The sequence below is a fragment of the Lupinus angustifolius genome, chromosome LG17 (genome assembly GCF_001865875.1).
Source record: "Lupinus angustifolius cultivar Tanjil chromosome LG17, LupAngTanjil_v1.0, whole genome shotgun sequence".
NCBI lineage: Eukaryota > Viridiplantae > Streptophyta > Magnoliopsida > Fabales > Fabaceae > Lupinus > Lupinus angustifolius.
In genome coordinates this window covers 3,204,574-3,220,541 of record NC_032025.1, presented here as the reverse complement: position 1 = coordinate 3,220,541, position 15,968 = coordinate 3,204,574, and the positions used below count along the sequence as shown (strand labels likewise).

The following is a 15,968-nucleotide window of genomic DNA, read 5'->3' as shown; positions in this document are numbered from 1 at the left end:
ATTATAGTGTTAGCAGGATTTTTGTGCTGCCAATAGATGGAGTAATTGTTGGTAGATTTATAGTATGTGATGAGCCATGCTAGACATCATATAATGCATTTCACTAATACATCCTTCATCGAGTAACCCATCTATTCTAATTATATAGCCTTCTGAAAAAGTATTCTACATCCACAGTGGAAGAAAAAGTTAGATAGATTATTGTATAGTTTATATTATACTAGTTTTATGATTATTGTGCTAAGGGAAAATGAGAAATTGGATTTTTTCTAATACTAGATAGTCCAATTTTGATAAATATCAAACTTAACTTTACCTCTTACTCAATATTTCAATACCAGGGTATCCTAATACAATATGTGATAAGGGCAGAATCAAAATGTCATACAATCTTACTTATTACTTAATGGATAGCAAACAAATAGACGTTTGATTGTTATCCTTTTAACTAATTAGTAAAGAAATGAATGCCATTTTTGTTTGAATAGACAAAAGCAGCGATGACCACATAACCTAAAAAATGAGACAATGCTAGAATTTGAGACACTACAAGATAAACATGAGAATGCAGGTCGGATATTGCCGGAACTCGGGATAAATAAAATGTAAAGGCGAAAACAAGGGTCGGGTACTTCTAGAACTTGATAAAATAAAAAGGTAGGTGTGAGAATGTGGCTGGATACTGCTTGAACTCGATAAAATAAAAAGGTAGGTGCGAGAATGCATGTTGGGTACTGCTGGAACTCGATAAAATAAAAAGGTAGGTGTGAGAACGCATGTTGGCTACTGCTGGAACTCGATAAAATAGAAAGGTATGTGCGAGAACGCATGTTGGCTACTGCTGGAACTCAATAAAATAAAAAGGTAGGTGCGAGAATGCAACTTGGTTACTGCTGGAACTCGATAAGGTAAAAAGGTTGGTGCGAGAATGGAGGTTGCGTACTGCTGGAACTCGAGACAATAAAAGGTAGAAATCGATGTTTTTTGAAAGAACATTCTAGCTTCTGAGTCTAGCAACGTCATAACATTTCGACGTCTGAGTCCGACAATGTTTTCTCTTTTAAGAAAGTTCTAGCATGTGAGTCTAGCAAAGTCATAACATTTCAGCGTCTGAGTTCGACAATGTTTTCTCATTTAAGAACGTTCTAGTGTCTGGATCTAGCAACATCATAACATTCGGCGTCTGAGTACAATGTTTTCTCATTTAAGAACGTTTTAGCAACGTCATAACAATTTGGCGTCTGAGTCCGACAATGTTTTTTCTTTGTTTAAGAACATTCTAGCGTCTGAGTCTAGCAACGTCATAACATTTCAGCATCCGAGTCCGACAATATTTTTTTTATTTAAGAACGTTCTAGTGTCTGGGTCTAGCAACGTCATAACATTTCAGCGTCTGAGTCTGACAATATTTTTTTTATTTAAGAACGTTCTAGTGTCTGGGTCTAGCAACGTCATAACATTTCAGCGTCTGAGTCTGACAATATTTTTTTTATTTAAGAACGTTCTAGTGTCTGGGTCTAGCAACGTCATAACATTTCAGCATCTGAGTCCGATAATGTTTTTTCTTTTAAGAACGTTCTAACGTTTGAGTCTAATAATGACAAACATAACCACAAATAAATTGAAGGTAGAAGGTTTTTTCCTCATAAGAAGGCGTGTTGATATTATTTTAAAAAATGATTAATCAAGCCGACGAAACTGATTAGATAGGCCGAGTTACCAATTTTATGAGGAAAATAGTCAAGTCGAACGGATCCATACCGATTTTAGTTTATAGCCGATCAATTGAGCAAGTTGTACCAATTTGGTGTCCATTCTAGGTTGGAGTAGTCAGTCTAATCGAATTCAGTAACATTGTATTTATTACAACTTACACTCCTGATCCTAAATCCTAAATTAATTATTGTATAAATCTTTATACTAACAATATATCGATATTATCCTCTAAAATCAGTATACATCAGTAATATGTTAAAGACCCGTTTTTATTGAATTAATAATTTAAGAATAAACACGCGTGGGCATAGTTAACTCACGGTAGAATTCCTTGCACGTGCATTCAGCTTCTATTTCTTATTTCTTATATCGCCTAATACGAATGTTATGACTTGTATTAGGTTATAATTTAATATATAATTTTAATATGTAAATATATAATTATATATAAATATAAATTATATATAATTATATTGAACTGATATTTTTCTATCTGTTGTGATAGAACATTTGAGTAACATTTTATTGTTATTTTATTTTAAGTGACGTTTTTCTATCTTTTGTGATAGAACATTTGAGTAACATTTTATTGTTATTTTATTTTAAGTGACGTTTCGGTTCATTTCCGGGTTATTCTAGTTTATTCGAGTTTAGGATGGTGGGACGAAATTTATTCCCTTCAATACAATTTAACAGCCTATTAAATTAAGACTATAGACGACAACTATTTTCCGGTTAGTATTTGGACTGGTAGAACTGTCCCGTCCTTTGCAGTTCTCACCTAATACTGCCACAGATTTAATAAGGAAAGAATTTTGTCTCAGGTTTAAGTGAGAGCAAATACAGATGATTTGACCAGAAAACAGAAAATTCCAGACACAGTTCTCTCCCTGTGACCCCATAGCTGGTGTTTGAAGCCTTGGTTTAAAAGATGTATTCAACTAGAATGAATCTGTTACATTATCCTAATGCCCTCAATTTCTCACTCTCCCATATTCCAAAACCCCAAAACTTGCTACCATCCCGAATCAACATTTCTTCTTCACCATCTCCAATTCGTTTGCGTTCATACTTTCTTCATGCACCTCCTCTGTGTATGTTTTTTTACTCATTTTGCACTTATTATTCTCTGTACACAATTAAATGAATTAATTATATGTTTTTATTATTGCATCCCTGTTTTGTTCTTACTTAACAGATCCTATTAAATGTTCATCTGTCAACTCTTCGGATTCCCTGCAACCCGATCTACCCCAGCCCCAGGTGCAGCCTTTTCTTTATATTAATTCTATTTTGTCTTAATCATCCAAAAAATCAATCTTTTTGCCATAGAAATCAACCATCAATATTTTGATATTTAAAACAATTTGTTGGTAATATACCTACCAAATATTATTTTCACCCCAACCACATTTACCCTTAGTTTTAAGTTATGGTCCATTTGTGAATTAGGTTTTGGAGTGTGGAAGGAAAGGAAATGGTTGATAGCCATATAATAAAGTTGTGAGATGATATTTAACTCGCAAACGTACCCTTAGGTTTCCGGTAATTTCTATTCCACATTGTTTCCGCTGCAGTATAAGATGCATATAATAGTTAGCATAGAGAGTAGTGAATGGGTAAGTGACATTTAAAATCACCCATTTCATTAGTCGAAATGATGCATAATTGTCAATTTTCATTTTTAACTATTTAAACTTAGATATCATGTTATGATGTAGTTTTTGTTAGGTTCATTTGTTGACTACTTGCCCTGTAGTTCTTGATGAAAAGTTTTTATTTACATATAGTATAATATAATATAACATTTTTATTTAGAGGGTGAGCCTTGGTGCATGGATAAGGTTGCTTGCCTTGTGAAAGTAAGGTCATTGTGCACTAAGTCACCCTTTTTTAGTTGTGCAATACATACAATCAGAAATGGAGTAACACAAGGCATCTTTATTGTTGGTTATTTTGTTCCTTTCTCAGACAACGAAGCAAAATTCGGTGCCTATTCTGGAGATTTTGAAACAATCAAATACACTTCTGCCTCATGTAGTCATTGCTAGTACACTGCTAGCTCTAATCTTCCCACCTTCTTTTACATGGTTTACCAGCAGGTCTGTGGATGTTCTGGGTGAATTTGTTGATAGAAATATTTTTTCATGATTATTTGCATTTTTTAGAACTTGAACTAGTGAGATAGTTTGTAGCAATGAAGAATCAACCTTTCGACTTATATAGAATTTCATGGTGCATCTCTTCAAGTTATAAATGCAAAATGGAATCTAATAGTGCAAACTACTGATCTCTAGAATAAAAAATGCTGCATAGACAAATAATTTATTTTTTAAAGTGGTTCCAGGCATAAATTCTATGTGTTTTACTTGCAGATACTATGCTCCTGCACTAGGGTTTTTGATGTTTGCAGTTGGGGTTAATTCACGTGAAAAGGACTTCCTTGATGCATTTCATAGGCCTGCAGAAATTGTCACTGGTTATTTTGGCCAGTTTGTTGTGAAGCCTCTTCTTGGGTATCTGTTTTGCATAATTTCCGTAACTGTATTTGGTCTACCAACAGCGATAGGTGAGGATTGTACTCTTTATATTAGAAGGAGCTGGTGGGATATACTCTCTAATTTTTGGTGATAAAATTAATCAGGTGCAGGAATTGCTTTGGTGTCTTGTGTTAGTGGAGCCCAGCTCTCAAATTATGCTACTTTTCTCACGGACCCACAAATGGCGCCATTAAGCATAGTTATGACATCATTGTCCACTGCTTCTGCGGTTTTTATTACGCCGCTCTTATCACTGCTGCTTATTGGGAAGAGACTGCCCGTAGATGTAAAAGGAATGGTATTTAGCATTACCCAGATTGTGGTCGCGCCTATTGTTGCCGGCCTGATTCTTAATCGGTAATACTATAGTTTCAGATAAATTTGCTAGCGTTATTGTTTCCTTAAAGGATTTTACTAATTCTGCATATTTGTTTTTACATCTCCCTTCCTCATTTTTGTAATCTATTTGACAGTTGTTTGCATCTACTGTCAGTATTGGTGAATGGTGACAGTTCTGTGTGTTGGAGCACCATTCAATATTAACTTTTACTTATTATTTTCTACAGATTCTTTCCTCGTATTTGTAATGCTATTCGACCATTCTTGCCTCCATTGTCAGTATTTGTGACAGCTCTTTGTGTTGGAGCACCACTCGCTATTAACGTTGAATCTGTTAAGTCCCCATTTGGACTTTCCATCCTGTTGCTGGTTGTTGCTTTTCATTTGTCAGCTTTTATAGCCGGTTATATTCTAAGTGGATTTATCTTCCGTGATTCTCCTGATGTGAAGCCACTACAACGAACAATTTCCTATGAGACAGGTAGAAGTTTTGTACATTTTCATCCATCAAATGCTGTAGTATCATATGCTAATGCAGTAAGTTCATTTATCCAATGGCAGGAATGCAAAGTAGTCTCCTTGCCCTGGCTCTTGCTAATCGGTTCTTCCCAGATCCAGTAGTGGCTGTGCCTCCTGCAATTTCTGTAAGTTCTGCACCCCGATTAGAGTCATATATCTTGTCAATATAAATACACTCCCTGCTTATTCTTTCTCACACAAACACATGTACTTACATATGTGTCTGCATGCAATGGTATATGATTTTAATGGCTTTACTGCTTACTCATAGCAACACAACTGATTTGCTTCATTGGTTTGGGAAATGCAAAGCTTTTGATTTTGATCAAGAAATAAAAATTAATGCATCTTATAGTATAAACTATTATCTGTTGCATGACTAATCTACTTAGAACTATTATCTGTTGCAATATAAGTGGCTCACTTTGCTTGCAGACTGTAATTATGTCTTTGATGGGATTTTCTCTTGTCCTGATTTGGGCCAAGAGAAAAGAGTAAGAGGTTGATAAAACACAACAGTTGAGAGGCATGGATATAGGGGGTATACACTGCACATTGGTTCATCTTTTATCTCAGGTTCGCATAGCGGCATAGCTACTAAGAACTAATAAGGTATCACAGGAGGCACCAATAGCAGGCAAATTTATGTGTATTTATGTTTAAAGGAGTGGAAACAGCTTTTACCATTTATGGCTTGGATTATTTGAGCAAATATTATAGTGAAATAAGAGTAGAGGAATGTAGTGTCAATGGATTAGAATGTGAATGAAAATAATATCCTGTTTCATTTTGACCTCACCTTTTTATCTTGCCTAAAGTGTAGGTGAAGGATATCCATTTTGTTTCTTCCCTGATGCCACATAGTATTATATTTTCTGCTTCATAAATGAATAGTGTTTAGGCATGCTGGGAACATACAAGTCCACTCTTTCATAATTTGGACTTTTGGAGGTTGAATTTCCAAGAGAAAAATGGACAGGGGAAAGAACATATCAGAAAATTTGAAAAAAAAGTAGGTCCCTCATCGTTACAGGTTTTCTTGTCTTTAATAATCAATATATAAGTTTGTCATGTATCCAAAAATATATGTAGAAGTTTGCCTATTTTTATGAATAAATTACATTCATCACGATCCTTAGAATTTGAATAAATAAGTGTACCAAAAAGTGAATTAAGGACAATAAATTAAGCTTTGCTGCAATTAAATCGGTTGATCAAGTGCTAACAATTATAATAATTGAATATTTTAAATGAAACTAATGGAGTAAGGATTTGCAACTTGCAAGTGTACTCGTACATGATAATGAACTTTGTCTAAAAGGTATATATTTTAAAATTGAGCACATAAAATGGTTTTAAATCCAGCACATTTAAAAAAAAAAACATTCAAAATGATAGTTTATTTAAGAATGACATTTTATTAGTTATCACAAAATAATATAAGCATCTCACCTTGGCTAATATAAGCATTTGCACATTATTATTTTTTGTACTCCGTAGGTTTCTACAATAAAAGTTTGCCTAAATTTCAAGCATAATTGAAACACTTTAGGCAGGTTTATTATAAAAGCTAATTATATTCCAGTATATAGTAAATAAACATTTCACCTATCAAAAGTTTTATTCAGCATATTGCCCAAATTCTGATTGATTTATCCGAAACTTTTAAAAGCAAAGGTAGATATTTTATTAGCTAACAACAATAACCACAGATAGTAATTTAAAAAAATGGTTATAAGTGTACTCAGCCTAAAAATAATAAAATGTCAACTAATAAGTAATATATTTAATTGTAACACTAAAATAAAATTTATTGGTAAAATAAACTGTATTACCTTGGGTTTGTTTATAATCCATGTAGTACTAGAAGCCAATCACTACCACAAATCAAAGCTTGCAACCAGAACTCTCCCACCAACACTGAAGGTAGAATCTGAAGTCACAATAATATTGAATGTCAAAAGTAACTATTAATAATGTACCGGATATTTTTCAGTATTCAGCTTCCACCATTTAAAAACACAAGAAGTCATGTATTCACTATCTTTAGGCTTCTTCTGTGTTGTCTTGTTTTAATACTCCTCAACCTCATATTTTATAGGCGCCACAATCTGTTATTCTTCCACATAATCATTAACATTGACCAAAGCCAAGGAGTCATATTTTAGCAATGACCAACATACTTTTTAGAATCGCTTGATACATTATTCCTCGTTAATATATATTAAACATGTTTTTGAAGACTGAATAAGGGTATGATAGTGACAATGTATAAAATTTATAATATTTTTTTCTTTCCATAATCAATTATCATTACAAATAAAAAATAGCAAGTTAGTTATTGTCCCTCACTTACGTTCTTACTTCCATTTCGCCTAATAAAATTGTAAATCAAGCTTTACTAGTGGTCCCTATAACACTACACTTCTTCCTTACATAGAAAACCATAAATGCAGACACGAAACAAGGCCTTTAGATTTCACTTCGCAAAAGCCTTCATTCATTCTCACTATATTCCCTATCATCATGATCAATTCATTCGTTTCCGTGTCTCAGCGGTTTTGATTCTGCAAAGGCAAAAACACTGTCTCAGGTTTTGGTTACTATTACCATTCCTGACAGTGTTTCTATCTTCAGAACCAATACGATGACGTGTTACGATGAAGATGATGACGAGGGTGGTTTCAGAGGGGATGAGGTGGATCATGATAATGGGGATTATGTTAAATTGAGGTGGGACCCTTTGGAATCTCAACCGGAGGCCACGGTGGCGGAATTTACTCCGGCGAAGAAAGGAACAGCTTTGTGGTATTGGGTTAAATTAGTGGCGTTTTTAATATGCCTCATCATCTTGGCTTTTGTTTTTTTCAAATGCGTCGGACCTTTTTTCATAGAACAGGTTTTACCTTCTTCCTCTATTGTATTATGGGACTTGTTATTCCCTCTCAAAATTTTCTTTAGAGTTTTAATTTGCGATTGTGTTTACTATTACAGTTATGCCAATTGGTCATTACATCATGTGAATTATTGTGTAACAAAAAAATATTTTTGAACTTCTTGTGATCCGCGGCCGAAATGCAGTCCGATGGCGATTGTGCTGGTGCTCGATACGATCACATCATTGCCGCCCACAACCCCATACTGCGGCCACATGATGTTATGCGGTCCGCAATTTGAATCACCAGATTTTTTCTTATTTGATTTGTTCCTTCATATTTATTTCATGATGACGATGAATGGGAGTGGCTGCTATTTCATTGCACTGCTTTTATGGTTTTGTTGTTATGCATTGAGTTTTAATGATAGTAGGTAAAAAGCTCAGATGATGACATGATTTCATTTTGTTTTTTATTACTTTAAGGTTGGCAGAACTTTTACATAGTTCAAATCCACGTTGTGGCAATGAAGTAAAAAAAAACATATATATGATTGTTTTCTGCATTACAGTGGAAATGTTCTATTCAATGTTGCAAACATCTAAGTAATACTTTTTAGTTGCTTTTAACATGATAGTATGAAATTACAGTGCATTGAACTATTGAACAATAGGTTAAATAACGAATGCTTGCAGGAAACTACAATGTGAATCAGCTATATCTTTTATGACATAACTTCTATTTTCAGGTGATTATTCCAATAATGAAATGGGTGAGAAACACATTCAGTATTCCAGAGTTAGCTATTCTGGTGGTTGCTTCAATATCGCTGTTCCCGACTCTACTTTTACCATCCTCGCCTTCTATGTGGGTCGCTGGGATGACATTTAGTTATGGCTTTGGGTTCTTGCTTATAACATCCGCAGTAGCTGTGGGTGTATCACTCCCTTTTTTTATTGGTTCAATTTTCCTCCATCATAAAATTGAAGTAAATGCCTAATCTTTACTCTTGTTGGTTTCTAACTTAGTTTGTTTACCTCACCTGTGCTAATTAGTATCCAACATTTCATGATTCTTGACAGGGGTGGTTAGATCAGTATCCAAACAGAGCTTCTATTCTAAGAGCTGCTGGTGGAGGAAATTGGTTCCATCAGTTTAAGGCTGTCATTTTAATCAGGATTTCTCCATTCCCATACATACTCTACAACTATTGTTCTGTGGCAACAAATGTGAAGTATGGGCCTTACTTGTTAGGATCCTTGGTAGGAATGGTGCCGGACATCGTTGTTTCACTTTATACGTAGGGCCATCCTCTCTCTCATACACTCTTTATCGGTCATATTTGGGGTTTGCTCTTGTTTTGCATGGCCATACACATACTTAGATGTATTACTTCTTGAATATCTAATATTTTCATGTAAAATTGAGACAGTCCCTGAAATTTGTTTTACTTCCATATGTGAGACGGAAGATTAATCTGACATTTGGCTTTTTGCTTTCTGTGACTGTCTTTAATCATACTTCCTTATCTCTGTTTCCATCCATACTCAAAGAACTTTTTATAGTCATCAAAAAAATTTGATTTTACATATCAAATTATCAATACTTGAAGATCCACTTCCGTCCATGAATTCAACACTTTTCATTTTGAAACAAGTGAACATATGAAATAGATTATTGTTTTTCGTTGAGAATGTGTCTTTTTATGCCCATTTAGATCTTCTCTTGGGTTTTATGTGACCTGTGTTCTTTGAATTTGTGTATAGGTAAGTGAATGATCAGTTGAGTGTTTCCATCATATGAAAATGTGATGGCTTCTTAAGTAAATCAATTTACTGGCATTTATCATAATATTTTCTGTTATAATGGTGGGCCTAATAATATTTCCTTGCTTGGTTTCATCAAATATTTTTTCCTTTCCTTTCCTTTCCTCTTTTGCAACTGGTAAAAGCATTTTTATTATAACAGTGATGACTTTGTCCATCACTAACTAACACTTTCTGTTTTGTTTATGCATTTTGACATGTAGTTTTTGTTAGGCATTTTGAATGCCAGCTTAGGAAATAGTGATGTTAAGCATCCTCTTGAGCTAATTATCTCATTCTCTTCCACTGCAGGGGAATTTTGATGAGGACACTGGCTGATACTTCACATAAAAATCACAATATATCGGCCACGGAAATTATAGTTAATGTTGCTGGCTTCTGCATAACTGTGGCTACAATAATCTTTTTCACAACCTTTGCCAAGAGGCAACTGGAGTTAGAAAAAAAGGATGAACTGCTATTGCAATAATCCAGTAATTTTTGTAGCGAGGTAGTTACTTCAATCTCCTATTGGAACATGGTGACGCACACCATACACCATGGGAATGGAAGGGTTGAACATCAAATGCATATGTAATAAAGTGTGTGAAAGGGTAACTGAGGAAATTGTCGGCATTTCTATATATTTTCCTTATGTTCTTAGAAAAACTTGGCCACATTCCTCTTTGGCTATCAATAATAACACTTGCCAGATTGCTGATTCTGCTTCATTGTGCCATTTTTAGTTTTGACAGTTTATTATGACCGAAAGAACAATAACCAATACATGTAACCTTGAAGTACCTTTGGACATAAAAACTAGGACCAGTTTTGGTAGCCTCATATTTGAACTCCAAAATGCTTAACTATTCTGTGGTTGTGTTTTATGCAACGGGCAACACAACATAATTAACTCAGTACATCATTGAGGGACAATACAACTTTTTTGTGTAAGTATTGATGTTATCCCTTATTTGATAATTGATGTGTATAAATATTGGATAGAGTCACATAAACTTATTTAAGTTTTGTTGGAGAGACCATACCCACTTCAGTGATCTCTCTGTATCGAAAAGGGTTAATTATCCAACTATGGATTAGAGATATGCTTGATACATAAGAGAATAAAATTTGAGTATTTCAATCGTTAAAGAATTTAAAAAGTTGTAAAAAAGTTTCAATGGATTAACTAATTCGTTTTAACAGTAAATTATAATATATTATATTCCTAAAAGCACTTGTTAGATAGTAAAACTTATTGTAAAAGATTATATTCAGTTTGTAGTGTTGTGCAGCGAGCTTATTCTTTTCTCTGTCTCAGTATCAGTGTCGTTTATTCTGTTTATTGACTTTATTCTTGTCAGTTATATTTCACATTTTCTCTGTCCAGCACATATCTCTATTCATGTGTTGTTTATTATCGAAACTAAAAAGAAAACTTCATTCATTTAAAAAAAAATATATAAATAAAAATTAATATTTTAATAATATTTTATAATAGTAAAATTAAGTGACAAGTAATCATGTCCTTTGTCCAAACCTTAATTAGTCTTATTCACTGCATGAGTAGCTGGACACGTATAAGCACACTATAGAAGTATAGAATTAAAGATTCCCTTTCTATGCCATTACCCTGTGACAAATGGAACAACACCATAAATGACAATGAACTATCGTTTTCAGTTGGAGTTTAACTCCTCTACGATAGTTGAGAAAACCATTACTAAAACACGTGACTAAGATTTTTTTAAACTTTATTCATTTTTTATTCAAAAAAAATATGAAATTATAATTGTCAGAATGATTTTTTGCAATGTATCACAATCTTATCCGGTACTGTATTCTCCGATATTGAAGAGGATCTCTTCCTTTCGGTTGTCCCTCTTATTTATTTATTTTTCTTTTTGGGGACATGGGTCAGTGTTACTTAAATTCATTGTGGATGTCTGGAGGATCATAAGACCATAGGATGTTAACTGTAACTTGGTAACTTATGAATAAAAAATAATCAAAAGAGAGGACGGTGCACAGCTTGTAGATTGGGGAAATGAGAGAACCATGTTTAAAATGAATAAAAATCTTCTTTATTAAAAGAGATAAATGTAAATTTTTTACTTGTTTTTAATGATAAAAATATAATTTTATTATAATCAAAAAGATATATATACAATTTAAAGTTGCATTTCTCTTTACTTTTTAAAGCATTGAAATCCTAACTCGTTTAAAATATGCCAACCAGTGTAGCTTTTATTTACTAGATATAGAAAATAAATATCATTACATACCTAGTTGAAAGCCACACTGGTCACACTTCATATAGGTAGGTAAATTCTATAAATATCAGTACAACTATTCAAAGCACAGCCACCATTTCCACCTTCTTCATTGCATTTACTCCACACACCCATCCCTCTTTGACTTCCATTCTCTCCATTGATTAAAGTTCTCGTTTTTATGCTTGTGGCACAACCTGGACAGATCATAGACTAAAAGGGTATTTTGGATTTTTGGTTATTAGAACTTCACTTCAGTAATGAGTTAAAGTAATCATTTTTAGATTGTTTTCTCTCTCTTTCACTCCCAGTTCCTTAATGGGAATGCTCCTAGTTATTCATGATTATGATGTTCATGTTTCTGTTTCTCATTGGACCCACTTTTGCAAAACCTCAAAGGTGGTTGCTGAAGAAACAAACACACTTCAAAACCCTCTCCATTTTGGCTTTAATATTGATGAATGATGTGATGCAGTATCAGAACAGTAACACCAGAAAACAATGTATATTGGTGACAGAAAAAACAGAATATTATGAAATGGCAGAGTATTAAGCAGAATAAATGGTAAACAGATGTATATTTTCTATTGATGAGGGCTGGTTTACACTTATGAAAGCAAGGTAAAATATTGATAGACTCAGCTATCAATCCATAGAGGTATCACTCTATTTCTTAACGCTCTTCTCTCCCCTCTCTTTGTGTTAATATAACAGAATCTGCCTTCTCCTTTGCCACCTCAGCTTTCCTCCCACGTTTCCTTATATAGACCCTCCAAATCTTGGGTTTCTTACCAACCTCAAGGCCCACCTCTCCACCTACGTTTCTATCAATTGCACTCTCCTGAAGTTCAGCCTTGTCCTCAAGGCTAAAATCTAGAAATTGTCCTTGTAGGACAGAATTATCCTCCCAAGTAACATCCACAACGGATTTGTTCTTCCACTGAATGAGACTTTGAGGAACTGAGACGCCTTCATGGATAATCCACCGTGTCCCAACCAACTTCTCAGGATACACATCATGAATTGGATCAACACCCAGCTCTTTAGGAAGATCACCATGCACTTGATAATCACCAATGGCTTTCTTAAGCAAAGAGACATGGAAAACACGGTGTATCTTAGAATTTTCTAGTAAATGCAATTTGTATGCGACTTCTCCTCGTTTCGCAATAATCTGAAATGGGCCATAAAACCTTGCAGCTAACTTTTGATTGATCCTTCGCATCACGGATTGTTGACGATGAGGTCTAAGTTTAAGGAAAACCCATTCGCCAATCTCAAACTTCACATCACGGTGCTTCTTATCCGCGTACTTGGTCATTTGTTGTTGAGCCCGTAACAAGTGCAGTTTGAGTTGGTTTAACGCTTCATCACGTTCACCTAACTCCACAGCCACGGCTGCCACTTTAGTTTCATTGCTTAAGAACCGCAAGATATTGGGTGGAGGTCGTCCATACACCACTTCAAAAGGAGTTTTACCAATAGAAACATGAAACGTGGTATTATACCAAAATTCTGCCCATGGAATCCAATATGACCAAGTTTTGGGTTGATCGGATGCAAAACAACGAAGGTAGCCTTCCAAACATCTATTAATCACTTCCGTTTGGCCATCAGTTTCTGGGTGATATGCGGAACTCATCTTCAATTGCGTCCCCTGCATTTTGAATAATTCCATCCAGAAATGGCTAACAAATAAAGGATCTCTATCACTGATCAACGTCATAGGAATGCCGTGCAACCTCACTATTTCTTTGACAAACAATTCAGCCACGGTCTTTGCGGTATACAGGTGTTTCAACAATAAAAAGTGGTTGTATTTAGAGAGCCTGTCCACAACTACCAAGACTGCATCAAACCCCTTAGATTTCGGAAGACCCGTGATGAAGTCTAAAGAAACATCCTCCTATATGGCATTAGAAATCGGAAGAGGTTGAAGTAAGCCGTCAGGAGTTGTAGCCGCATATTTTTGTCGTTGGCAGATATCACAAGCTCTCACATAATCACGAATCACTTTTTGCATATCGGGCCAATACAGATTTGCAGCAATCCGTCTATATGTTCGGAGGAAACCGGAGTGGCCTCCTATAGGTGTGGCATGAAACTCTTTCAAAAGTAAAGGAATAGCAAGAGATTTAGGAGATATTACCAAGCGCCCTTGGTAGAACAAGGTGCCTTGTTGAACCGTGTACCCTTTTTTTACCAACGAGTTTACTTTCAACTCCTCTATTATTTTCTGAATTGCCGCATCACCTCTGACTTCCTCCAATAATTTTTCTACATCAATCCACGTGGGATAAGAAACCATAGTAGTCAATTCTACCTCATCATAACATATGGACAGTGCATCGGCAGCTTTATTTTCATGTCCTGGTTTATATTTGACCTCAAACTGGTATCCCAAAAGCTTCGCCAACCAACACTGCTGATCTGGTGAAGAAACCTGTTGCTGCAGAAAATATTTTAGACTCTTGTGATCCGTATAAACTACAAATGACCTCCCCAATAAGTAGTGTCTCCAATGCTGAATAGCAAGAACCAAGGCCATCAATTCTTTCTCATATACTGACTTAGCCAAGTTCCCAGCCGACAGTGCTTTGCTGAAATAAGCAATGGGTCGTTTTTGCTGCATAAGCACAGCACCTAGGCCCCTCCCTGCTGCATCGCATTCTACTTCAAAAGGCAATGTAAAATCGGGCAACATTAATACGGGTGAAGTTGTCATTAAAGTCTTCAACTTGTTGAAGGCTTCCAATGCAGAAGGACCCCACATAAAGTTGTTCTTCTTTGTCAACTCAGTTAATGGCTTGGCAATTTTACCATAGTCACGAATGAACTTTCTGTAGTACCCCGTGAGACCCAGAAATCCACGAACTCCCTTGACGGACTTGGGTTCTGGCCAGTCTACCACACACCTCACCTTTTCTGGATCCACAGCCACTCACTCCCTGATATTACATGGCCCAAGTAATCAACACTTTTACACCCAATCTTGCATTTAGCTTTGTTTGCCACAAAACAATGTTTCTGCAACACCGCCAACACTTGACTTAAATGGTTTAAATGTTCCTCCTCATTTTTGCTATACACCAAGATGTCGTCAAAGAACACCAAAACGAAACTTCGAAGGAAAGGTCGAAACACTCCATTCATAGTTGCCTGAAAAGTTGTCGGGGCATTCATCAATCCAAACGACCTGACTAAGTATTCATAATGCCCTTTATGTGTACGAAGTCTTGTGCACATCAGCCTCATGAACACGAATCTGATGGTACCCAGATCTCAGGTCAATCTTAGAAAAAATAGTTGACCCAAATAGTTCATCCAACAACTCATCCACAATTGGAATAGGGTACTTATCTGGAATAGTGGCTTTGTTTAGAGCTCTGTAATCCACACACATACGCCAAGAGCCATCCTTTTTTTTTTAACTAAAATCACCGGACTAGAAAAAGCACTCATACTTGGTCGAATCACCCCTGCATCTAATAACTCTTGAACCTGTCTCTCAATCTCATCCTTCTGATAATGTGGATATCTGTATGGCCTCACATTAACTGGTCCAGTACGCGCCACTAACTGAATGTAATGCATCTGTTTTCTTTCTGGCGGTAGGCTTATGCGTTCCTGAAACACTGTTGGGAAATGCTGCAACAACCGAATAACCCCTTGCTGCTCTTCTTCACTAACTACATTGTCCTCATGCTTCCTTTGTGACCACCACCAATCATGTTCAGTTGTGCTCCCCTCAAGAAATGAATTCAAGAAACCATGCTTCCCGATACAACTTCCTTGACTTTGTAATTTCACCTCTGCCCCATCATACCAAAACTGCATAGTGAGCCGTTTCCAATCCATCACTACCTTCCCCAATGTACTCAACCAGGACGCCCCCAAAGC

The 15,968-nt window shown here is 35.5% G+C and overlaps 2 protein-coding genes across 4 annotated transcripts; both read left to right on the top strand.

Annotated features, from left to right (window-relative positions):
* Positions 2,527 to 5,965, top strand: LOC109331678 (probable sodium/metabolite cotransporter BASS5, chloroplastic). 3 transcript variants are annotated; one of them, XR_002105833.1, is made up of 9 exons: positions 2,527 to 2,810; positions 2,915 to 2,979; positions 3,688 to 3,818; positions 4,092 to 4,285; positions 4,361 to 4,613; positions 4,823 to 5,076; positions 5,157 to 5,239; positions 5,550 to 5,825; positions 5,925 to 5,965. XR_002105833.1 is itself a non-coding variant. In XM_019566330.1 (8 exons), exons 1-8 carry the CDS (start codon positions 2,648 to 2,650, stop codon positions 5,610 to 5,612), a joined length of 1,206 nt encoding a protein of 401 aa, XP_019421875.1. In that variant the 5' UTR covers positions 2,527 to 2,647; the 3' UTR covers positions 5,613 to 5,906. The 3 variants fall into 3 exon arrangements, 2 of the variants coding, with proteins under 2 accessions (XP_019421875.1, XP_019421876.1); XM_019566330.1 differs by lacking the exon at positions 5,925 to 5,965 and having other exon boundaries at positions 5,550 to 5,906; XM_019566331.1 differs by lacking the exons at positions 3,688 to 3,818; positions 5,925 to 5,965 and having other exon boundaries at positions 5,550 to 5,906.
* Positions 7,567 to 10,331, top strand: LOC109331679 (transmembrane protein 64-like). The gene is made up of 4 exons (XM_019566332.1): positions 7,567 to 8,013; positions 8,739 to 8,978; positions 9,073 to 9,290; positions 10,108 to 10,331. Exons 1-4 carry the CDS (start codon positions 7,762 to 7,764, stop codon positions 10,283 to 10,285), a joined length of 888 nt encoding a protein of 295 aa, XP_019421877.1. The 5' UTR covers positions 7,567 to 7,761; the 3' UTR covers positions 10,286 to 10,331.